Consider the following 24,940-nt stretch of genomic DNA (forward strand, 5'->3'; position numbering starts at 1 on the left):
AATGTAACGTTACGTGACATATGTTGTTCTCCAGCTTTTTTATGGACATCTTTCCGTGGTTGAAAAACACTGATCGATCGATTTTATTAGCTACATTTGGGTAAGTTAGTAGTAATGAGTAACAGACGATCGGTTCGCCGCTTGAACTGAGATCTGTCAGCGATCTTTCACATCACATTTACAAGCGCCAAAACTGTGTTTATTGTTTGAATTTCGTATTAAAATTGACCGAATCTAAGAGCTGAGAATCTGTTTCATATCAATAGTAGCCTTACCTGCTCTGCCTAGTCTGTCGGTGTCAGTGTCCTCTTGATCTTTGCTTCGTGATGTTTCTCTGCGTTAGAAAATGGATGTGTGCGTGAGAGCGTGTAAAAAGTGACAATTGCGTCTCTCACAGTGAACTCGTGAGAGTTGGCGGCCCAGCAGATTCAGTTTGTAAATGTTTTCGGCGGGTGTGCTTCTGCTGCCGCGGTCTTGTTCATTTGCCATGTTGTTTGTGTATCTCTATCATGGCAAGCGCTGAGCCCGGTCGGAACTACGGGAGCCCAGATTGGCGCGTTGGCGGTTGTTAAAGAGAAAACCAATTTTCATTTTAAAAAATCGATGTAAACTCGCGTAAACTACACATTCGAGTTAATCGATAAAATCGATTTATCGCCCAGCCCTACCAACAACCAAAAGTTCCAACCGTATATGCGGTTAGTAAGTGAGTGTAAAGAACGCGTTTGGCAATCGATCGCAGGGCGAGCAGCAGTGAAGCGGTGTCTCGCTCTACAACCAACAACCAAAAGTTCCAACCGTATTTGCGGTTCCAGCCATATATTGGCTTGAGACGCGTCTGGCCAACAGTCCGAGTTGTAATTGTGAGTTAAATGATGGTTCAGGATAGAATAAAAGAAAGAAATACGGAAAAACAGAAGGAAATACGAAGCTAATACGAGGCTTAGACAGCCACGACGCAAACAAACAAACTCACAGCAGGCAGCGAGGCAGACAGTAGCAATCGAGCAATAGCAGTGAAAAAAACTGCTATAATTCCTGCTTAATTTTATATTAAGCCTACATATAATAATCTAAACTACTTGTATGAAAAACTTGAAACATTAGCAGCAGCACTTATAATCCCCCCTGGTCTGAGAAAGGTAAAAGTAGAATTACTAGAACTGGAAACTTCAAATATAGAACTGAACACAACTTAAATCATCCCTGAGGAAGGTGACAGTAAAATGCAGAATTTATTTATTTGTGGCGGCCCACCACAATATCAACGCTGATCGCCACACATTGATTTTCGATTTTTTTTACTAAGCCTATTTAAAATCTTACTTGATTGCAGAGAGCCGTAGCGCATTCGCGCAGCACTACCTCGCGCGCGCTCTCTCCCTCATAGAACACCGCAGCACAAATCTGTCCAACACAGCGCTGTTAATGTTTGAGACCCGGCTTTAAAAATAGTTATTAGCCAGCATGCAAGGAGCCTAGCTATTAAGAGAGCTAAGTTATTGTTAGAATACAGATGGATTTTCAAGGTTAGCACGCTGTATATAGCTGGTAGTCCACTCCGTTTTGACCGCCTCATGTTTGGTTTCTTTTTTGCCGCCTCAAGTTTGTGTAGAGTCTCTCGCGTGAGCATCTCGCGTCACGTTCGCAATGTTCAATTAGCCGACAATTAATTTAATTTAATCGAGTAAATTCTTGTCGACAATTAATCGATAATTGATTAACCGTTTACATCCCTAATTATGATATTATTAATTTTACTTAAGTAAAAAGATCTGAGTTCTTCCTCCACTGGTAGAGATTAGAGGAATTAAGACTAAAAATAGAAGATAATAAGGTTTTGTCAGTGACACTTTTTATATATTTATTGATACAAGTTATGACTAAATTAAAAGACAAAGTCGTTAGTGAAGATTATGCAACAGTATTTAGAATATAATATAATATAATATAACATGCAATGCAAACTAGTTTGGTTACAGCTCAACTGTATAATTCTCATTCTATCATTCCCCCTGCCTCCATTACATATCTGTGTCACACAAGAGTTTGATCACCACATTTGAGTGATCATTGCAAAACGTGTTTATAAAATATATTTATTCTGTTTATATACTGTGTAAAGTATCCATCAAAAGTTTGTACACACCAATAGGAAAGTGTCCAAACTTTTGACTGGTATACTGTACTATAATACACATAAATAATATTGCTACTGTATTATAATATACACATAAATAATATCGGCCGATATATGGGTATCTGACTTTTTTTACTCCCTAATATCGGTATCGGCATCGGCCCCCAAAAATCCATATCGGTCGGGCTCTAATTCTGACTGTTTGATTTTTATTAAAATGAACCATTGGTCATCCAGTTTAGATCATGATAACCACAGATAAAGCCAGGCATAGCCTAACGTTATAACTTAGTACCTCACTATCATGGCAAAATTAAACTTTATGGTTTCTATGGTATTTGTATGAAAAACAGTAGCCTAGTTAAATACATTATTAAATACTGTAATTATATTCCATTAGTCATTTAATACATTGTCTACATTAATAATATAATACAACCCAATATGTATATCCCACATTTCGTGGTGCAGTTAATATTACTAGGCTAACTAGTAATATTACTAGGCTAACGTAATGTTACAGTAAATCCATGGTAAATTGATTCAGTATCAATTCAGATTCTGACTGGATCGTTGCGCACAGTGTTTCTCCTGTTTGACAGCGTTGTTTCATCTGTCTTTAAACTTTAAACTAAAATTCAAGCGCTTCTCACTGGATCGAGTCGTGAGCGAGGCCGATCAGAGTAAACGCGCATCTGCTCTAGTGAGCGACACGATCAGAAAAATATATCTAACTTACGCCATATGGTCTCATTGACAAATGCGGAACAATTAGTTCATGCGTTCATGAGCTCAAGGCTAGATTATTGTAATGCTCTACTGGGTGGTTGCCCTGCACGCTTAATAAACAAACTACAGCTGGTCCAAAACGCAGCCGCTAGAGTTCTTACCAGAACCAGGAAGTATGACCATATTAGCCCGGTTCTGTCAACACTGCATTGGCTGCGATTAAGCTGTATGGTCCGTCAAGAGCGCTTAGGTCTGCTGACCATTTGCTTTTAGTTGTCCCACGGGTAAAGCTGAAGAGCAGGGGTGAAAGAGCATTTGCAGTAGCAGGACCGAAGCTCTGGAATAGTTTGCCCCTCTACATCAGACAGGCTCAAACCCTTGCTGGTTTTAAATCTAATCTTAAAACCTATTACTACAGTCTGGCATTTTAGACGGTGGGCCGAACGCGTTTTTCGTGTTGTTGATCGATCTCCATCGATAGAGTATACGCTTCTTTCATGTGCGATATTAAGTCATTATATGTAGTCAAATAAAATTTGTTGGCAATTCTGGTTTGATCATATATTTTCACAAACGTATGTTTTGATTGTCAATCTTCTTAGGCAAATCGCGGGACAGCTCTAGTAGCTGCGCCAATCGGATTGTAGTTTTTAACGTCATTAAAAATACTAGCCAATCGCAGACGGCCAGACTAGGACCCCGAAATGGGCGTGCGTGACATAGCGGCAATGTTAGGCTATATTGTAGTAGGCCTATATTTATATATCTAACACAAATAAGACACTTTATCTTGGATATGGAGTGTTATGTGCATGTTACTAGCTGTACATCAACACTAACACCTTTTCACTAACAAGTTGGATCAAGTTTGTACAATGTTCTTTAGAGTGGGTGAATTTAAATACAAAAGAAAGCCAAATCGCCCAAAAAGTTGTGGAAAAATAAGAAATCACAGAAGGCCACATTCCAGATGTGCCAATTCATGTTGGCTACCATAGAAAATTATACATGCAGTATGCTAACAAAAGAAATATTGAGAGAGCCAGCATGAGGAAAGAAAAGACAGTACAGGAAGTTGAAGGGTTGTAAGGCAGCTTTATTGTGGTTAAGTGTAGTTGTTTGACCTCATACGTTTGGATAAATCATGGTATAGATGCTTAGGATCCTTTTTAACCCCAAACATAAATTATTGATATTTACATCTCAGAAATAGTGAAAAAACAAACAGATATAATTATATAATGTAATAACATATATATTAAGTTAATTATTATATATTTAGTCTTATAAAAGTTAAATATCTATTATCTTAGCATGACTACCTTTATAACTAAATGACAATTCAACTATTTGGTCAAGCAGGTTTTAGTAGTATATGGCAGTAATATATACAATGGTAGAACATTTAACATATTAACAACAATAAATAGATCTCTCCGAAACTATGCGCACAAAAAATAAACCCTGCCCATGTAAACCCTGCCAGGCCAGACCATGGATCTATTAAGAGAAAGGCTTCTATAGACACAGCGACATATTGTCCATACTAGACATCTAGTGGACACATTTTTCAACATATAGCGACTGAAATGTGCTCCATCAATCAGATGAGCAAAACAGTAAAAGGGGTTTTATGATGAACCCTGAAAAACAAAGGGCATTTTCATTGTTTCAGCAGAATAGATGTGTCAGGGCTTAGTCCGATCAGGTCAAGAAGATGTCTCGCAGGGCTGAGGATCTGGGATTACCTGGGGAAACAGATTAGCAGAGTTGTAAACGGTGTAGTAAAATTATTGGTTCACGGTCTAATAAATGAGGATTTACATTTATGAGGCACTTAAAAAAAAGAATAAAAAAAAAAGTGTAAGATGAGCCCAGATTAAAATGCATACAGTAATCACACCTTGGGCCCTATTTTAACGATCTGAAACGCAAGTGTCAAAGCGCAAAGCGCAAGGAACTTTGTGGGCGGATCCCGGCGCTGTTGCTATTTTCCCGGCGGGATAAATGCCTCTTGCGCCTGGCGCAAATCTAAAAGGGGTTGGTATGAAGTAGCTTCATTATTCATAGGTGTGGTTTGGGCGTAACGGGAGGAAACCAATAAGAGCGTCATATCACATTCCCTTTATCTAAAGTGGAAAAGATAACATTTATCATATAAGTTTACATCTACTAGCTACATCACCTAATAGCTAGTCATGGAAGAGATAACATGTTACGTTATTCAACATGACATCATGACTTTGCGTAAACATACACGCCACTTTCAATTCAAGTGGCGTGTTATCTATACGCATTTTGAAATATCCGCGTGTATGTCCACGCCGAAATCTTTTGCGTGTATGTCTACGCCATTAAACATCCGAGTGATTCCGCGTGTATGTGTACGCCGTTAAATGTCCGAGCGAAACGAAGCAAAATCTATATCTACATCTGTGGAGCGATATTTCTTTTCCTAGGATGGTAGGAGAAGACTCATAAATGGTATTAACCCCAGTGACGGGTAGGTTTAGGGACGGGGTTGGGGTAGGTCATATATTTATATATGCATAATACAGTAATATAACGTTAAGTCAAAGGCGTTGATAAACACGCTGAAAAGCGATTATGCGTGTTGATAGCACGCCAAAAATGGAAATACGAATTGGCGTGTCATACATACGCCATTTCATGAGATCAGTCTGCGTTATTAGCTAGCTACATACGATTACATCAACTACACACAACCTAACGTTACTATAGATAGACCTTCTACGGGACAAGCCGGATTCCACCATATCTTTATGTACACAATAATAATCTTTTACATTGTAATCCTTTTATTTTAAATATTTGGCATGTTTGTGCGTGTAATAAGCAGAGTGTGTGTTTAATAAGCAGAGTGTGTGTGTAATAAGCAGTGTGTGTGTAATAAGCAGAGTGTGTGTGTAATAAGCAGTGTGTGTGTAATAAGCATAGTGTAATAAGCAGAGTGTGTGTGTAATAAGCAGAGTGTGTGTGTAATTAGCATAGTGTAATAAGCAGAGTGTGTGTAATAAGCAGAGTGTGTGTAATAAGCAGAGTGTAATAAGCAGAGTGTGTGTGTAATAAGCAGAGTGTGTGTAATAAGCAGAGTGTGTGTGTAATAAGCAGAGTGTAATAAGCAGAGTGTGTGTGTAATTAGCAGAGTGTAATAAGCAGTGTGTGTGTGTGTAATAAGCAGAGTCTTTGATTAGAGAGATTACTCTGTCTAGTAATCCTCGTCTTTCATATCCTAATTTATGGCGCTACTGTACAGCCTGATAGAATAACTCTGTTTACGTTTTCTTCTCTGTGATCTGTATGTCATTTCTAACTAGTGGAACGTTAACGTTACCTGTAAATACAAACATAATCCGGAATAACCTATTATGTTAACGGTTTACAGACTTCATGCACTAAGCTAACGTTATAAGACAGGTATAAACAGCAGTATTTACCTGAGCCATTACACCTGGAATCTTGGATGCCGCTGTTAATATTTCTCGTCTTCGGATAGGATTCCTGCTGGAAAATGTTTGATTGTGTAGATTTCATTAGAGAAGATTTTATGGTGTGAACTCATGGATCTAGCTAGCTAGCGAACGCATGTGCTACGCTACAGTCGTGGTAATGGTATTATATTTTGAACGAATACTATTGGCAGACGTTAGTCACGTGACGATAGAATTCGTTTTTGATTGGTTAGATGTATAGTACTCCCTCGCGTGTGCCTCATCCGTTTATTAAACGTAAATTTAGTTTTCAAAAAACTATGATCGACTTGACACTGCCAACAAACGGATACGTGTTCATAAAAAAATTATTTAGTTTATGTGAAAAAAGCAGCTACTCTATCCTCGAGGATCTATCATTTCAAAAACTAAAGCAGATAGCAGCGTTCGGCCCACCGTCTATTTGACGCTATGTGAGAGTTGTTTATTCTTTTTATTTGTTATTCTTGTGCTGTTGATTGTATGTATCATTGATGTAGGATATCCGTGTACAGCACTTTGTTAAACACTTGGTGGTGCCCTGTGGTTACAAAGTCCCTCGTTCAGCAGGGGGGTTTTGAATGATCATGTCTTTTATTAAACCACTTTGACAGTGGTGTGAGCTGTGGGTCGCCTATTGTTAGAGATGTTCCGATACCCTTTTTCCCTTCCCGATACCGATTCCGATACCTGGACTCAGGGTATCGGCCGATACCGAGTACCGATCCGATACCTGGGTCTGTACAGTATCTATACAGCTGCAATTCATACTAGCACTGTATGAATTGATAGAATTTTTTTATGGTGTGCTTCAGACTTATCCCTTAATTAAACATGAACAAATACATAGAGTGAACTAGAGTATTTTTATTATCTGACATACATTTCACAGCAATATATTATTTATATTTCTTAAATGAAAAAGAACTTAAAATGCAGCCACACATCTAATACTGTAAACTGAAAAAAGGTATTTTAGATTTACAATATATAACTGTATAAAAAAGTGCAACAAATAAATCTAGGAATCTAAAAAAATGATATGAATAATATAAGAAAATTATCTTTTTATAATTTAAGGTCCATAAACAGTTTTGTTAAATAAACGGCATTTCAGTTTTGACATCGGCTGGTCATCCAGAATAATAAACTTACATGTTGTCGGTTATATTTATGATCGCTCGTTGGCTGTCTTTTGAAAACATTTCTCTTCGTTTGAATGAAGCTTTCAGAGATTGTTGATTCTGGCGCGGCTCATTCTTCTCTGCCCTTGCCTTTGTGTAATCGTGTTCTGCGGGGTTACTCGGTGTTACTTGAAGTTGCTAATACTTGTTCCACCCCTCGAAATTGCAGTATGGCATATGAGACATGTCGCCGTTTTACTAGCTGGTTGTCCAGTCTGAAATACTGCTAAACAGCGGACATACTGCAGAGCGCGCGCGCGTTTTCTTCTTCGCTGCTCTAAACAGTGGTTGCTTGTGTGGCAACAGCACGACTTCCTGTGTTGCCACAAGCAACCACTGTTTAGAGCAGCGAAGAAGAATTGAGCTCCGATTTGCAGCGTTATGCAAAGCTAGCGTGCATAACTAGTTATTGTTTAAGAAAATGGTATCGGATCGGTACGCGGATAGAAGAACTCGCCGATACTCGCGGATAGAAGAACTCGCCAGGTGCTGCAGCACCCCCTGTTGGCAAACTGTGATGACAAACAAATGATAGCTTATACATATATCTCTGGTTGTTGTTTCTGTTCCACAACATTTTGTATGTCATGTTTGGGGTGTGGGATGAAGAGAGGGATATTTTTAGTAATTATTTAATTAAAAATTATTTAATTTATCTTCAGTGTGTAGTATTGGCCAATCAAGTGTCTTGACGCGAATCACGCGATTACGATTCAGCCTACGCAGCACAAAAAAACACCGTCTAAAAAACTGCTAGTGATATAACGTTAGTCTATATCAATATCAGCCCTATAGCAATATAATTAGTTAGCTCATGTCAGAGTTTATCAGCCGAACTCCAGAGCGCAAATCTACCTTTGGTGTACCAAAATCATCGTAAGGTAGAGACACGGTGTCTTACATATCTGCGTCTTTTTCCTGCCGCTGTGCAGGCCCAGATGGTAGCCTATATGATTGTGATTAGCATACCTATTATAAAGAAACGAACCTTTTACTATCATGTCCATTGATTTTGATTAATATGCGCGAGGGAGAGAGAGCAAGACAGCGCTTGTGTTGTGTGAAGACGTGAAAGAGAGTGCGCGCGCGCGTCTCTCTCTCTCTCTCTCTCTCTCTCTCTCTCTCTCTCTCTCCTTGTTTGCGCCCTGTCAAACTACACTCACCTAAAGGATTATTAGGAACACCATACTAATACTGTGTTTGACCCCCTTTCGCCTTCAGATCTGCCTTAATTCTACGTGGCATTGATTCAACAAGGTGCTGAAAGCATTCTTTAGAAATGTTGGCCCATATTGATAGGATAGCATCTTGCAGTTGATGGAGATTTGTGGGATGCACATCCAGGGCACGAAGCTCCCGTTCCACCACATCCCAAAGATGCTCTATTGGGTTGAGATCTGGTGACTGTGGGGGCCATTTTAGTACAGTGAACTCATTGTCATGTTCAAGAAACCAATTTGAAATGATTCGAGCTTTGGGACATGGTGCATTATCCTGCTGGAAGTAGCCATCAGAGGATGGGCACATGGTGGCCATAAAGGGATGGACATGGTCAGAAACATTGCTCAGGTAGGCCGTGGCATTTAAACGATGCCCAATTGGCACTAAGGGGCCTAAAGTGTGCCAAGAAAACATCCCCCACACCATTACACCACCACCACCAGCCTGCACAGTGGTAACAAGGCATGATGGATCCATGTTCTCATTCTGTTTACGCCAAATTCTGACTCTACCATCTGAATGTCTCAACAGAAATCGAGACTCATCAGACCAGGCAACATTTTTCCAGCCAATTTTGGTGAGCTCTTGCAAATTGTAGCCTCTTTTTCCTATTTGTAGTGGAGATGAGTGGTACCCGGTGGGGTCTTCTGCTGTTGTAGCCCATCCGCCTCAAGGTTGTGCGTGTTGTGGCTTCACAAATGCTTTGCTGCATACCTCGGTTGTAACGAGTGGTTATTTCAGTCAAAGTTGCTCTTCTATCAGCTTGAATCAGTCGGCCCATTCTCCTCTGACCTCTAGCATCAACAAGGCACTGATTTAATAATTAAAATGTTTTTAGTCAAATAAATATCAATCTCAAAGTTGGTGTCAAAACATGGCAGTATTGTATATTTTAATTAATGTTAATATCATGTTAGATAATTGTGTCATTAATCAAATATATTTAATAATGTTTTAAAAAATAATAATTGGAAGATACATTTTCCTTATTTATGGAAAGTTTCGATGACACGTAATCAATTTATAAAAAGCCATGAAATTATCATAATATTTTATAGCAGTTGTCTACTTTCTACATTACATCAGGCCTCACTTTCATCTCCTTTCACTTTATATTTCTTTCTTTGAATTATTTAGATGTACTGAAAATTAAATGTACTATTTTTTCAGACCTGATGGAAGAGAGCGAGGAGAGAGAAGAACTGAGTGAAGTGGAGGAGGAACATCATGTCCAACCTGGAGGAAAACCTTTGAGTCGCTCAAAGACTAAAAAGACATTTTTAAAGAAAAGACGAGCCAAGAAATCTTTCACCTGCACTCAGTGTGGAAACAGTTTAACAACCAAACAACATCTTGAGCATCACATGAGGATCCACACCGGAGAAAAGCCGTTCTCATGTGATCAGTGCGGGAAGAGATTCAGTCAATCAGCAAACCTTAATCTTCACATGAGAATCCACACCGGAGAGAAGCCGTTCTCATGTGATCAGTGCGGGAAGAGATTCAGTCAATCAGCAAACCTTAATGTTCACATGATGATCCACACTGGAGAAAAGCTGTTCTCATGTGATCAATGCGGAAAAACATTTCTTAGGTCATCAGAGCTGAAGACACACCTGACAGTTCATACGAAGGAGAAGCCGCATTCATGTTCTGTGTGTGGAAAGAGTTTTTCACTGCTGCAAACTTTACATAGACATGAGAAAACTCACACTGGTGTGAGAGAGTACATGTGCTTTGAGTGTGAGAAGACTTTTACTACAGCAGGCAATTTAAAACTGCACCAGAGAATTCACACTGGAGAAAAACCTTACAAGTGTTCACACTGTGATGAGAGATTCAGTATGCCATCATCTGTGAAAACACACGAGAGGATCCACACTGGAGAAAAACCTTACATGTGTTTACACTGTGACAAGAGATTCAGTCAGTCATCAAATCTGAAAACACATGAGAGGATCCACACTGGAGAGAAGCTGCACACTTGTGATCAGTGCGGGAAGAGATTCCTTGACTCATCATCCCTTAAAAAACACATGATAATCCACACCGGAGAGAAGACGTTCTCATGTGATCAATGCGGTAAAACATTTTTTAGGGCATCGAACCTGAAGGAACACCTGACAGTTCATACGAAGGAGAAGCCGCATTCATGTTCTGTGTGTGGAAAGAGTTTTTCACTGCTGCAATCTTTACACGGACATCAGAAAATTCATACTGGTGTGAGAGAGTACATGTGCTTTGAGTGTGAGAAGACTTTTACTAGAGCGGACAGTTTAAAAAAGCACCAGAGAATTCACACTGGAGAAAAACCTTACAAGTGTTCACACTGCGACAAGAGATTCAGTGTGTCATCATCTCTGAAAACACACGAGAGGATCCACACTGGAGAAAAACCTCACAAGTGTTCACACTGTGACAAGAGATTCAGTCGATCAGCACATCTGAAAACACATAAGAGGATCCACTGCAGAGAGAAGCTGCACACGTGTGATCAGTGCGGGAAGAGTTTCTCTATTAAAAGTCACCTGAAGCTACACATGAAGATCCACACAGTGGAGAAACCACGTAAACACAGTCTGAGATCACGGTAAGTAGTTTATTTTCATGTGCTGAGCAACAAAGTCTCTTCTGTGTAAGTTAGCCACACATCACCCTATAGCCAAATCTCTCCTCTCCAACTATAGCCGGTGTGTGGAGAGCACAGGACACTTTGTTGATTGTTTTGGAGGATGATGGCCCACCAGAGAGTGGCATCTCCCTCGTTCCATTAACCCCTCTAACTCGACGTCGGCGACGAAAGGGTCACAATAAGAAGTCTGTGTCTAGAGATGCAGCTAATGAGGATGAAAAATTGCCAGGGGATTTTTCATATCTCGAACGGTTTGGCCGTGGCGAGGAAACAAATTTATGGCGAATAATGGAAACAGGAAGTGTGTTATAACTTCTGCATACATTAACTGATCTTGATGAAACTTCAACAGTGTGTTCGCTGTAAGAGGCCGATCACATGGATGTGACTATTGTGAGTCAAAGTTATAGCGCCACCAACTGGCAGCAGGAAGTGTGTCACTTTCTAAATGCTTTTGACAAAAGTGGGGGGGTTAGTTTTATCTACAGTAACAAAACTCGATATGTATATTGTACTCTTCGAGCCGGACAACTTTCTAATTTACCGTAATTAGCTACGACCAACAGGAAGTCAGATATTTTGGTTTGAATGTGGATTTCAGATTCTGAGTTTTTAGCTACTCCTCCTAAGTAGTTTATTTTATTCATGCCAAACTTTTTCAACATGATGAAAATACATTGAAGATGCTAAATTGTGAACAGATATTGAATATCTCAAACAGTTTTGCTATGGTTGAGGGATTCAAGTAATGTCAAAAAAAGAATCAGGGCATGTCTCATATCTTTCTAAAATGTAATTATACACCATTTATTTTTATATAAAATTATACAAATATTAGAACTAAACCCATTTTATTCCTTTTTTTCAATTTAAGAATTATTTTTAAGTTTAAAAACAGCCAGAATGGTTGTTTAGTCAAAAATAATAATAATCCAAATCATATATAGTGCTATACTGCCCTCTTGTGTTCAAAATCAGGTAGGCCTATTGAATTTATATATATTTATATATTAGGGATGTTACTATGGGAATATTTTCCCACCGGTTAATCAACGTGTGATTGTGTAAACCAATTGTGTAAACCTCCCGCTGGGGGGTTTAAAAACACTAACTTGAAAGCGAAAGTATAATATGGACGCGCTCGAATGAATTCCTATGGAAGTAGAAATTAACTAAACGTTCGCTCTGTTCTGCTCGCTCGTCGCCATGGACGCGCACCGTTATGAATGCCAGTGCAGCCGCATACTTTTTAGTGTCACTAAAATTAGTGCAATTTCGGGGGCCGATTGCTTGAATTGTGAGTTCAATAGTCTATTATTTTTCACGGAAAACACAACAATAAAAGAGTACAATGACAGATTCGCTTAAATAGGCGTTTTTACACAAAATAGCCTATTCCGTCATCATCTTTTCAGTCAGCTCTTCACTCTCGTGATTAATGAAATTTGACTCCTGTTGCTGATATTTGCTGCAACTTTCGTTCAGCTCACAATTTAGTAAGCAAACACGTTTCAAATGTGTTTTTATTTTATTTTTGTGTATGTGTGTGTATATGTATGTATATATATAAATATAGCTTATGTTTCAAATATGAGTTAATTAACAATCGTTGGAAAGAATGATACTTTTAAACATATCACTAAACCGTCATTAGGTGTCGCCAGGCGACCGTCTTAATGAGCGAGTCATTGATTCATTCGTTTGAACGACTGAGTCATTCATGAATGAGATAGATGTTTATGGATTGATTGGTCATTGAATCTTTGAGTCAACCGATTCGTTCAAAATGCTGAATCATTCAGTAATGAGAACGCGTTGCTGTGAGATGCGCGATGGTTCTGCTGTGATCTTTGTTTAACTATTTTCGCTGCTGAAACAGAAAAAAAGTCAATATTGCATCTAAAATGTAAGTGATTTGACTTGTGTGTGTGTGTGTGATTGTGTGTGTGATTGTGTCTGTTACAGTGATAAGAGTTTAACCCTTGTTAAACTTTAGGCCTTGTCTTTTTGGATATATATCTTTTTATATTAAAAAATAGTCATACAACCCATATATTTTAAATGTATTGTTTGCTTTAAATTACATTAAGATTGTATGTTTGGTAATCGAACCTGAATGAATTATAAATGAATGTGCTATATTTCAGATCATATATTTGTTTTCCTTAAAATTTGAACTAACACTAACTTTATTCTCATCTGAATGATAGATTATTTATTTCTGTATAAAATAAAAACACCTTTGATTTTTCTTTTTTAATCAATATAGAATGTGTAACTGAAAAAATAAACAGATTAGGGCTCTGTTTGATGACAAGAAATGAAAACCAATGCGATATGATGAATGTCCAAAAGATGGCTCCCACAGACTGTTTTTAAATAGGATTGTTTGATATTTTTTGCTTTTAAACTGTGTGTGTGTGTGTGTAAGAGATTTTGGTTGGGTGACAGTTGTAGTTTACAGTTTGACAAGAGTTTATAGTTTGACAAAAGCACAATGTTGTGTTTTATTGCGAGTGTACACAAATATAAGTAAACACTTTGCAGTTTGAATAATGTCCTGTATGAACAAAAGGACGGAGTATGTCTTTATGTCTACATTGTTCAATTACGCCACACACACACACACACACACACACACACAAACACTATTTTTCTAATCAGATCAGGCAAGTAATATTCTGTCTTGTCTCTTAAAAAAACAATATATATATATATTTATGTATATATATATTAGGGGTGTAACGGTACACAAAAATCACGGTTCGGTACGTACCTCGGTTTTAAAGTCACGGTTCGGTACGTTTTCGATACAGCAAAAAGTAAGAAATGCCAGAGAAATTTCCTATTTGTTAAAAGAAAAAATATTTTTTAAATAAGTGTGAGTTTTCCTACATCTTGAAACTTTCAGGTTTATAAATGGGGGTCATCTTTGAAGGATGAACAAATAATGTTTTGGTCATCACATTAAAAATAACATTTAAATATATGAAGAGTTCAGATGCAAAAGCCATTTGAAATTTTCTTCTAGAATGATCATTTTTATCAAGCTTGTATATTTAAGTTCAGTAATTTCACTTAAATGGCAATGAAGATTACCTATTAATTGTCATTTGAGTGAAATTACTGAACTTAAATATACAAGCTTCATAAAAATGATCATTCTAGAAGAAAATTTCAAATGGCACTTAGAGGCGTTTGCATCTGAACTCTTATATTTATTTATATAATATTTGAGGTTTGAAGTGCTGGAACTTTATTATTCTTTGTTGATGCTTTTGAGACTCTTAACATACTTGAAATTGCATGAAACCAGACAGACACATCACATTTATTAGACAGTAGACATGTGCAGAGTTTCAGAAACGGGCATGGTGAGAGCAATTAGAGAATAATGTTTAAGTTTAAAAACAGCCAGAATGGTTGTTTAGTCAAAAAAATTTTTTTTCCAAATCATACATAGTGTTATACTGCCCTCTTGTGTTCAAAATCAGGTAAAAAGCGAAAGTAAAATAAGGACGTCTGCACAATTCATTAATAATGGTGCAGAGTAGAGTGAGCTTTTTCAATTAATTCCTATGGAAGTAGGAATGAACTAAACAACATTCGCTCTGTTCTGCTCGTCCCTCACCGTGGGCGCGCAGAGTTATGAATGCCCGTGCAGCCGTGAGCATTTTAGTTTCATTTTAAAATTAGCGCCATTTCGGGGGACGTATTACTTTAATTTATTTAACAAAAACACAATGTTGTGTTTTATTGCGAGTGTACACAAATATAAGTAAACACTTTGACGTTTGAATGATGTCCTGTATGAAGAAAATGACGGAGTATGTTTCACTGTTCAATCGCGCTGAGCCACCCAGACCCCCACACACACACTGACACACACACACACACACACACACACAAACACACACACACACACACACACAATAATAAAACATTCAACCTAACATATACAAATTACACTGCTATGTTGAAATAGTCAGTAGTACAATTTGTATCATTCACAGTTCCAAGCACATTTTTGCACAAGTGAAGAGGATGATTTTTTCCGTCGATATTGGAACGTGAGTGAAGTACAAAGCCTGTAATAAAGAATAGTTTAGCATCCAAATACATCGCAAATGTTGCAACATTTAGATTCTAAAGAGAGATTTACGTGAGCCTAACACCACTTACTTTTACTTTTGTTTTAAATTATTTCGTTTTGGCTTTATTATAGTTATTTTTTTATTCGTGTTCTGTTCTGAATATCATTAAATTTAAAGGATTTGTTGTGGAATATTTTGAGTGTATAATCAAATAACACTAAACCGTCACTAGGTGTCGCCAGGCGACCGTCTTAATGAGCGGGTCATTGATTCATTCGTTCAAACGATTCGTTTGAACGACTGAGTCATTCATGAATGAGACAGATGTTTATGGATTGGTCATTGAATCTTTGAGTCAACCAATTTGTTCAAAATGCTGAATCATTCAGTAATGAGAAAACACATTGCTGTGAGATGCAATGGTTCTGCTGTGATCTTTGTTTAACTATTTTCGCTGCTGAAACAGAAGAACAGTCAATATTGCATCTAAAATGTAAGTGACTTGACACGTGTGTGTGTGTGTGTGTGTGTGCGTGTGAGTGCGTGCGTTTTGCTGTGTTGATTGTTGGTGAGATGATGCAATGATGGGGTTTTGTCACTGACCTAATAAAAGTGTGGGCTAAGAAAAAAAAAATCTCTCTCTTTCAGAACAATATATTTGTTTTCCTTGGTCATTTTCTCTCTCTCTCTCTCTCTGAGCCAATATGGCAAGCCGTTTTAACATTTAATCATTTTAACCTACTAGTCTCTAATTTCTTGCTACTAGTACTTATTTTTTAGATACTAGTATCTATTCCATTAAGTACTAGTACTTATTCATTAGCGACTAGTGCTTAATCTTTAGTACTAGTGCCTATTCTTTAGATACTAGTGCTTATTCTTTAGATATTCTTTTGAATACGTATTAGTAGCTAATGAATAAGTACTGGTATCTATTTAATAGGTACTAGTATCTAATGACTTGGTACTAGTATTTATTGAATAAATACTAGTATCTATTAATAGGTACTAGTATCTAAAAGGTCATTTTCTCTCTCTCTGAGCCAATATGGCAAGCCGTTTTAACATTTAATCATTTTAACCTACTAGTCTCTGTTTTCATGCTACTAGTACTTATTTTTTAGATACTAGTATCTATTCCATTAAGTACTAGTACTTATTCATTAGCGACTAGTGCTTATTCTTTAGGTACTAGTGCCTATTCTTTAGATACTAATGCCTATTCCTTAGGGACTAGTAGCTTTTAAAAGATACTAGTACTTATTCATTAGATACTATATTAGTATCTAAAAATCAGTCAAAAGACAGTCAAAGCAGGGTTACGTTTTTGCACTTCGTGCACAATAACCCTAAAGGCACCAGGGTGGCGGTGCCACCGGCTTTTTATATATATATATATATATATATATATATATATATATATATATATTTATATATATATATATATATATAAATATATAAATATAGCTGCGAGCAGCGATGAAGGGCCAAAGCCGGCGGTACCGCCACCCTGGTGCACCAGGGTTGCGGTGCCACCGGCTTGGGCCCGTAATCGCTGCTCGCAGCTATATTTATTATTATTATTATTATTTTATCGACTATTCGGGCACTTTTGGGGCTCTTAACGTGCACGAAAACTCTTGAAACTTTGCACACTGGTCAGAACCCGCGGCCATCAGGGCCGGGCTGAAGATGGTACCCGGGCGTGGCAGGGGGGCTCGACAGCGCCCCCTGGAACGGGGTCCGAAAACTTGGTCCATAAATCAAACACGCTTCCATGTAATAATATGAAACTCGGTACACATATAGATCTCATCGGTTCATATATCCTTTGTACTTTTACTTTTTACCCCAGCCCAACAGGAAGTCGGCTATTATGGTTTGTTTGGAAGCGTATGCCCCTGGAATTCGATATACTCCTCCTAGAGAATTCAACCAATCGCAAGGAAACTCGGTCAGCATGATGTCAAGACATTGAGGATGAAAAATTGCCAGGGGATTTTTCATATCTCGAACGGTTTGGCCGTGGCGAGGAAACGAATTTATGGCGAATAATGGAAACAGGAAGTGTGTTATAACTTCTGCATACATTAACTGATCTTGATGAAACTTCAACAGTGTGTTCGCTGTAAGAGGCCGATCACATGGATGTGACTATTGTGAGTCAAAGTTATAGCGCCACCAACTGGCAGCAGGAAGTGTGTCACTTTCTAAATGCTTTTGACAAAAGTGGGGGGGTTAGTTTTATCTACAGTAACAAAACTCGATATGTATATTGTACTCTTCGAGCCGGACAACTTTCTAATTTACCGTAATTAGCTACGACCAACAGGAAGTCAGATATTTTGGTTTGAATGTGGATTTCAGATTCTGAGTTTTTAGCTACTCCTCCTAAGTAGTTTATTTTATTCATGCCAAACTTTTTCAACATGATGAAAATACATTGAAGATGCTAAATTGTGAACAAATATTGAATATCTCAAACGGTTTTGCTATGGTTGAGGGATTCAAGTAATGTCAAAAAAAGAATCAGGGCATGTCTCATATCTTTCTAAAATGTAATTATACACCATTTATTTTTATATAAAATTATACAAATATTAGAACTAAACCCATTTTATTCCTTTTTTTCAATTTAAGAATTATTTTTAAGTTTAAAAACAGCCAGAATGGTTGTTTAGTCAAAAATAATAATAATCCAAATCATATATAGTGCTATACTGCCCTCTTGTGTTCAAAATCAGGTAGGCCTATTGAATTTATATATATTTATATATTAGGGATGTTACTATGGGAATATTTTCCCACCGGTTAATCAACGTGTGATTGTGTAAACCAATTGTGTAAACCTCCCGCTGGGGGGTTTAAAAACACTAACTTGAAAGCGAAAGTATAATATGGACGTCCGCACGGACATTGAAATGGTGGCGCTCGAATGAATTCCTATGGAAGTAGAAATTAACTAAACGTTCGCTCTGTTCTGCTCGCTCGTCGCCATGGACGCGCACCGTTATGAATGCCAGTGCAGCCGCATACTTTTTAGTGTCACTAAAATTAGTGCAATTTCGGGGGCCGATTGCTTGAATTGTGAGTTCAATAGTCTATTATTTTTCACGGAAAACACAACAATAAAAGAGTACTATGACAGATTCGCTTAAATAGGCGTTTTTACATAAAATAGCCTATTCCGTCATCATCTTTTCAGTCAGCTCTTCACTCTCGTGATTAATGAAATTTGACTCCTGTTGCTGATATTTGCTGCAACTTTCGTTCAGCTCACAATTTAGTAAGCAAACACGTTTCAAATGTGTTTTTATTTTATTTTTGTGTATGTGTGTGTATATGTATGTATATATATAAATATAGCTTATGTTTCAAATATGAGTTAATTAACAATCGTTGGAAAGAATGATACTTTTAAACATAACACTAAACCGTCATTAGGTGTCGCCAGGCGACCGTCTTAATGAGCGAGTCATTGATTCATTCGTTTGAACGACTGAGTCATTCATGAATGAGATAGATGTTTATGGATTGATTGGTCATTGAATCTTTGAGTCAACCGATTCGTTCAAAATGCTGAATCATTCAGTAATGAGAACGCGTTGCTGTGAGATGCGCGATGGTTCTGCTGTGATCTTTGTTTAACTATTTTCGCTGCTGAAACAGAAAAAAAGTCAATATTGCATCTAAAATGTAAGTGATTTGACTTGTGTGTGTGATTGTGTGTGTGATTGTGTCTGTTACAGTGATAAGAGTTTAACCCTTGTTAAACTTTAGGCCTTGTCTTTTTGGATATATATCTTTTTATATTAAAAAATAGTCATACAACCCATATATTTTAAATGTATTGTTTGCTTTAAATTACATTAAGATTGTATGTTTGGTAATCGAACCTGAATGAATTATAAATGAATGTGCTATATTTCAGATCATATATTTGTTTTCCTTAAAATTTGAACTAACACTAACTTTATTCTCATCTGAATGATAGATTATTTATTTCTGTATAAAATAAAAACACCTTTGATTTTTCTTTTTTAATCAATGTAGAATGTGTAACTGAAAAAATAAACAGATTAGGGCTCTGTTTGATGACAAGAAATGAAAACCAATGCGATATGATGAATGTCCAAAAGATGGCTCCCACAGACTGTTTTTAAATAGGATTGTTTGATATTTTTTGCTTTTAAACTGTGTGTGTGTGTGTGTGTGTGTGTAAGAGATTTTGGTTGGGTGACAGTTGTAGTTTACAGTTTGACAAGAGTTTATAGTTTGACAAAAGCACAATGTTGTGTTTTATTGCGAGTGTACACAAATATAAGTAAACACTTTGCAGTTTGAATAATGTCCTGTATGAACAAAAGGACGGAGTATGTCTTTATGTCTACATTGTTCAATTACGCCACACACACACACACACACACACACACACAAACACTATTTTTCTAATCAGATCAGGCAAGTAATATTCTGTCTTGTCTCTTAAAAAAACAATATATATATATTTATGTATATATATATATGTGTGTGTGTGTGTGTGTGTATATATATATATAAATATAGCTGCGAGCAGCGATGAAAGGGCCAAAGCCGGCGGCACCGCCACCCCGGTTATAGCGCCACCAACTGGAGCAGGAAGTCTGTCACTTTCAAAAAGCTTTGAAATCACCTGATTGCTTCAAACTTCACTACTATGATGTAAACACACGGCAGATGTAGACCTGGATGTAGACCTGACCTTTCAGAAGGTTGCTCTCGCATACTTTGTGGTTGACATGTGCCCTCAATGCACACTTTTGCAGAGCCCACACTGATACAAGCTCTACAGCACACTTCTTTTCGACAGTCAAAGCAGGGTTACGTTTTTGCACGTCGTGCACAATAACCCTAAAGGCACCAGGGTGGCGGTGCCACCGGCTTTATATATATATATATATATATATATATATATATATATAAATAAATATAGCTGCGAGCAGCGATGAAGGGCCAAAGCCGGTGGTACCGCCACCCCGGTGCCTTTAGGTAACTAAAGGCACCGGGGTTGCGGTGCCACCGGCTTGGGCCCGTAATCGCTGCTCGCAGCTATATTTATTATTATTATTATTATTTTATCGACTATTCGGGCACTTTTGGGGCTCTTAACGTGCACGAAAACTCTTGAAACTTTGCACACTGGTCAGAACCCGCGGCCATCAGGGCCGGGCTGAAGCTGGTACCCGGGCGTGGCAGGGGGGCTCGACAGCGCCCCCTGGAACGGGGTCCGAAAACTTGGTCCATAAATCAAACACGCTTCCATGTAATAATATGAAACTCGGTACACATATAGATCTCATCGGTTCATATATCCTTTGTACTTTTACTTTTTACCCCAGCCCAACAGGAAGTCGGCTATTATGGTTTGTTTGGAAGCGTATGCCCCTGGAATTCGATATACTCCTCCTAGAGAATTCAACCAATCGCAAGGAAACTCGGTCAGCATGATGTCAAGACATTGAGGATGAAAAATTGCCAGGGGATTTTTCATATCTCGAACGGTTTGGCCGTGGCGAGGAAACAAATTTATGGCGAATAATGGAAACAGGAAGTGTGTTATAACTTCTGCATACATTAACTGATCTTGATGAAACTTCAACAGTATGTTCGCTGTAAGAGGCCGATCACATGGATGTGACTATTGTGAGTCAAAGTTATAGCGCCACCAACTGGCAGCAGGAAGTGTGTCACTTTCTAAATGCTTTTGACAAAAGTGGGGGGGTTAGTTTTATCTACAGTTACAAAACTCAGCTTGTATATTCTTCTCCTCAAGCCAAACAACTTTCTAATTTAAAGTAATTAGCTCCGACCCTCAGAAAGTCAGATATTGTGGTTTGAATAGGGTCATTTTCTCTCTCTCTCTCTCTCTGAGCCAATATGGCAAGCCGCTTTAACATTTAATCATTTTAACCTACTAGTCTCTATTTTCATGCTACTAGTACTTATTTTTAGATACTAGTATCTATTCCATTAAGTACTGGTACTTATTCATTAGCGACTAGTGCTTATTCTTTAGTACTAGTGCCTATTCTTTAGATACTAGTGCTTATTCTTTAGATATTCTTTTGAATACGTATTAGTAGCTAATGAATAAGTACTGGTATCTATTTAATAGGTACTAGTATCTAATGACTTAGTACTAGTATTTATTAAATAAATACTAGTATCTATTAATAGGTACTAGTATCTAAAAGGTCATTTTCTCTTTCTCTCTCTCTAAGCCAATATGGCAAGCCGTTTTAACATTTAATCATTTTAACCTACTAGTCTCTATTTTCATGCTACTAGTACTTATTTTTTAGATACTAGTATCTATTCCATTAAGTACTAGTACTTATTCATTAGCGACGAGTGCTTATTCTGTTTAGAATATTCAAAGTGCTTATTCAATTTTTTTGCTTATTTATATTTTCAGAGCAGAAAATCCGATTTTTCTGCTTATTCAATATTGCATCTAAAAATGTAAGTGACTTGACGTGTGTGTGTGTGTGTGTGTGTGTGTGTGAGAGAGAGATGTGTCTGTTACAGTGACAAGAGTTTAACCCTTTAAGGCCTTGTCTTTTTGGATATATATTTTTTTTATTAAAAAAAATGTGCATACAACCCATATATTTTAAATGTATTGTTTGCTTTAAATTAAATTAAGATTGTATGTTTGGTAATTGAACCTAAATAAATTTTAAATTAATGTGCTATATTTCAGATCAATATATTTGTTTTCCTTCATTTTAATCAACACTAACTTTATTCTCATCTGAATTATAAAGAATTTATTTCTGTATAAAATAAAAAATCCCGAATAATCCAGACCAACCAGAGCGCACTATTTCTACAACATCATCAGTGCTGAAGCGAAACTACCAGAGCCGTTCGGCAGATAGCAAGCAGATATTTTGTGTCACGTCGTGCACAATAACCCTAAAGGCACCAGGGTGGCGGTGCCACCGGCTTTATATATATATATATATATATATATATAAATATAGCTGCCAGCAGCGATGAAGGGCCCAAGCCGGCGGCACCGCCACCCTGGTGCCTTTAGGTAACTAAAGGCACCGGGGTTGCGGTGCCATCGGCTTGGGCCCGTAATCGCTGCTCGCAGCTATATTTATTATTATTATTATTATTTTATCGACTATTCGGGCACTTTTGGGGCTCTTAACGTGCACGAAAACTCTTGAAACTTTGCACACTGGTCAGAACCCGCGGCCATCAGGGCCGGGCTGAAGCTGGTACCCGGGCGTGGCAGGGGGGCTCGACAGCGCCCCCTGGAACGGGGTCCGAAAACTTGGTCCATAAATCAAACACGCTTCCATGTAATAATATGAAACTCGGTACACATATAGATCTCATCGGTTCATATATCCTTTGTACTTTTACTTTTTACCCCAGCCCAACAGGAAGTCGGCTATTATGGTTTGTTTGGAAGCGTATGCCCCTGGAATTCGATATACTCCTCCTAGAGAATTCAACCAATCGCAAGGAAACTCGGTCAGCATGATGTCAAGACATTGAGGATGAAAAATTGCCAGGGGATTTTTCATATCTCGAACGGTTTGGCCGTGGCGAGGAAACGAATTTATGGCGAATAATGGAAACAGGAAGTGTGTTATAACTTCTGCATACATTAACTGATCTTGATGAAACTTCAACAGTATGTTCGCTGTAAGAGGCCGATCACATGATGTGACTATTGTGAGTCAAAGTTATAGCGCCACCAACTGGCAGCAGGAAGTGTGTCACTTTCTAAATGCTTTTGACAAAAGTGGGGGGGTTAGTTTTATCTACAGTTACAAAACTCAGCGTGTATATTCTTCTCCTCAAGCCAAACAACTTTCTAATTTAAAGTAATTAGCTCCGACCCTCAGAAAGTCAGATATTGTGGTTTGAATAGGGTCATTTTCTCTCTCTCTCTCTCTGAGCCAATATGGCAAGCCGCTTTAACATTTAATCATTTTAACCTACTAGTCTCTATTTTCATGCTACTAGTACTTATTTTTTAGATACTAGTATCTATTCCATTAAGTACTAGTACTTATTCATTAGCGACTAGTGCTTATTCTGTTTAGAATATTCAAAGTGCTTATTCAATTTTTTTGCTTATTTATATTTTCAGAGCAGAAAATCCGATTTTTCTGCTTATTCAATATTGCATCTAAAAATGTAAGTGACTTGACGTGTGTGTGTGTGTGTGTGTGTGTGTGTGTGTGAGAGAGAGATGTGTCTGTTACAGTGACAAGAGTTTAACCCTTTAAGGCCTTGTCTTTTTGGATATATATTTTTATTTTATTAAAAAAAATGTGCATACAACCCATATATTTTAAATGTATTGTTTGCTTTAAATTAAATTAAGATTGTATGTTTGGTAATTGAACCTAAATAAATTTTAAATTAATGTGCTATATTTCAGATCAATATATTTGTTTTCCTTCATTTTAATCAACACTAACTTTATTCTCATCTGAATTATAAAGAATTTATTTCTGTATAAAATAAAAAATCCTGAATAATCCAGACCAACCAGAGCGCACTATTTCTACAACATCATCAGTGCTGAAGCGAAACTACCAGAGCCGTTCGGCAGATAGCAAGCAGATATTTTGTGTCACGTCGTGCACAATAACCCTAAAGGCACCAGGGTGGCGGTGCCACCGGCTTTATATATATATAAATATATATATATATATATATATATATATATAAATATAGCTGCGAGCAGCGATGAAGGGCCCAAGCCGGCGGCACCGCCACCCTGGTGCCTTTAGGTAACTAAAGGCACCGGGGTTGTGGTGCCACCGGCTTGGGCCCGTAATGGAAACAGGAAGTGTGTTATAACTTCTGCATACATTAACTAATCTTGATGAAACTTCAGCAGTGTGTTCGCTGTAAGAGGCCGATCACATGGATGTGACTATTGTGAGTCAAAGTTATAGCGCCACCAACTGGCAGCAGGAAGTGTATCACTTTCAAAATGCTTTGAAATCACCCTCTTATTTTTACCCGATTTGCTTCAAACTTCATCTGTATAATGTAAAAACAAGGCAGATGTAGACCTATGAAAGGATTGTTTAATATCTAAGATAATGTTGCCATGGCAACGCATCAAACTTTAATATTCTTTTTTGATGCTTTTGAGACTCTTAGCATGCTTGAAATTGCATGAAACTCGACAGACACATCTCATTTATTAGCTAGTAGACACGTGCAAAGTTTCAGAAACGGGCGTGGTGAGGGGCTCAGTAGCGCCACCTTTAGTCAAAAATGGGGTATTAGTTTTACCTACAGTAACAAAAATCGGTATGTATATTTTTCTCCTTGAGCCGGACAACTTTCTAATTGACATTCATTAGCTCCGAACAACACGAAGTCAGATATTTTCGTTTGAATGTGATTTTCAGGAGAATTTTCTC

General features: G+C 37.7%; 2 protein-coding genes across 5 annotated transcripts in view; one reads left to right on the forward strand and one right to left on the reverse strand.

Annotated features, from left to right (window-relative positions):
• LOC130105976 (zinc finger protein 436-like) overlaps positions 1-24,940 on the reverse strand; it is a 274,724-nt gene that overhangs the window by 214,124 nt on the left and 35,660 nt on the right. The window lies entirely within an intron of this gene.
• The window catches only part of LOC130105981 (zinc finger protein OZF-like), a 53,113-nt gene that overhangs the window by 20,246 nt on the left and 7,927 nt on the right, over positions 1-24,940 (forward strand). For all 3 annotated transcript variants that reach the window (XR_008809688.1, XR_008809687.1, XM_056272181.1), the window contains exon 2: positions 9,936-11,355. Coding sequence is in view for 1 of the 3 variants with exons in the window: in XM_056272181.1 (XP_056128156.1) it covers positions 9,941-11,355 (1,415 nt within the window). In the remaining 2 variants the exon portion in view is untranslated. The remainder of the gene's footprint in view (positions 1-9,935; positions 11,356-24,940) is intronic.

The sequence above is a fragment of the Rhinichthys klamathensis genome, unplaced genomic scaffold (assembly GCF_029890125.1).
Source record: "Rhinichthys klamathensis goyatoka isolate OS25496 unplaced genomic scaffold, OSU_Roscu_1.1 h1tg000331l_1, whole genome shotgun sequence".
In the NCBI taxonomy this organism is placed as follows: Eukaryota; Metazoa; Chordata; class Actinopteri; order Cypriniformes; family Leuciscidae; genus Rhinichthys; species Rhinichthys klamathensis.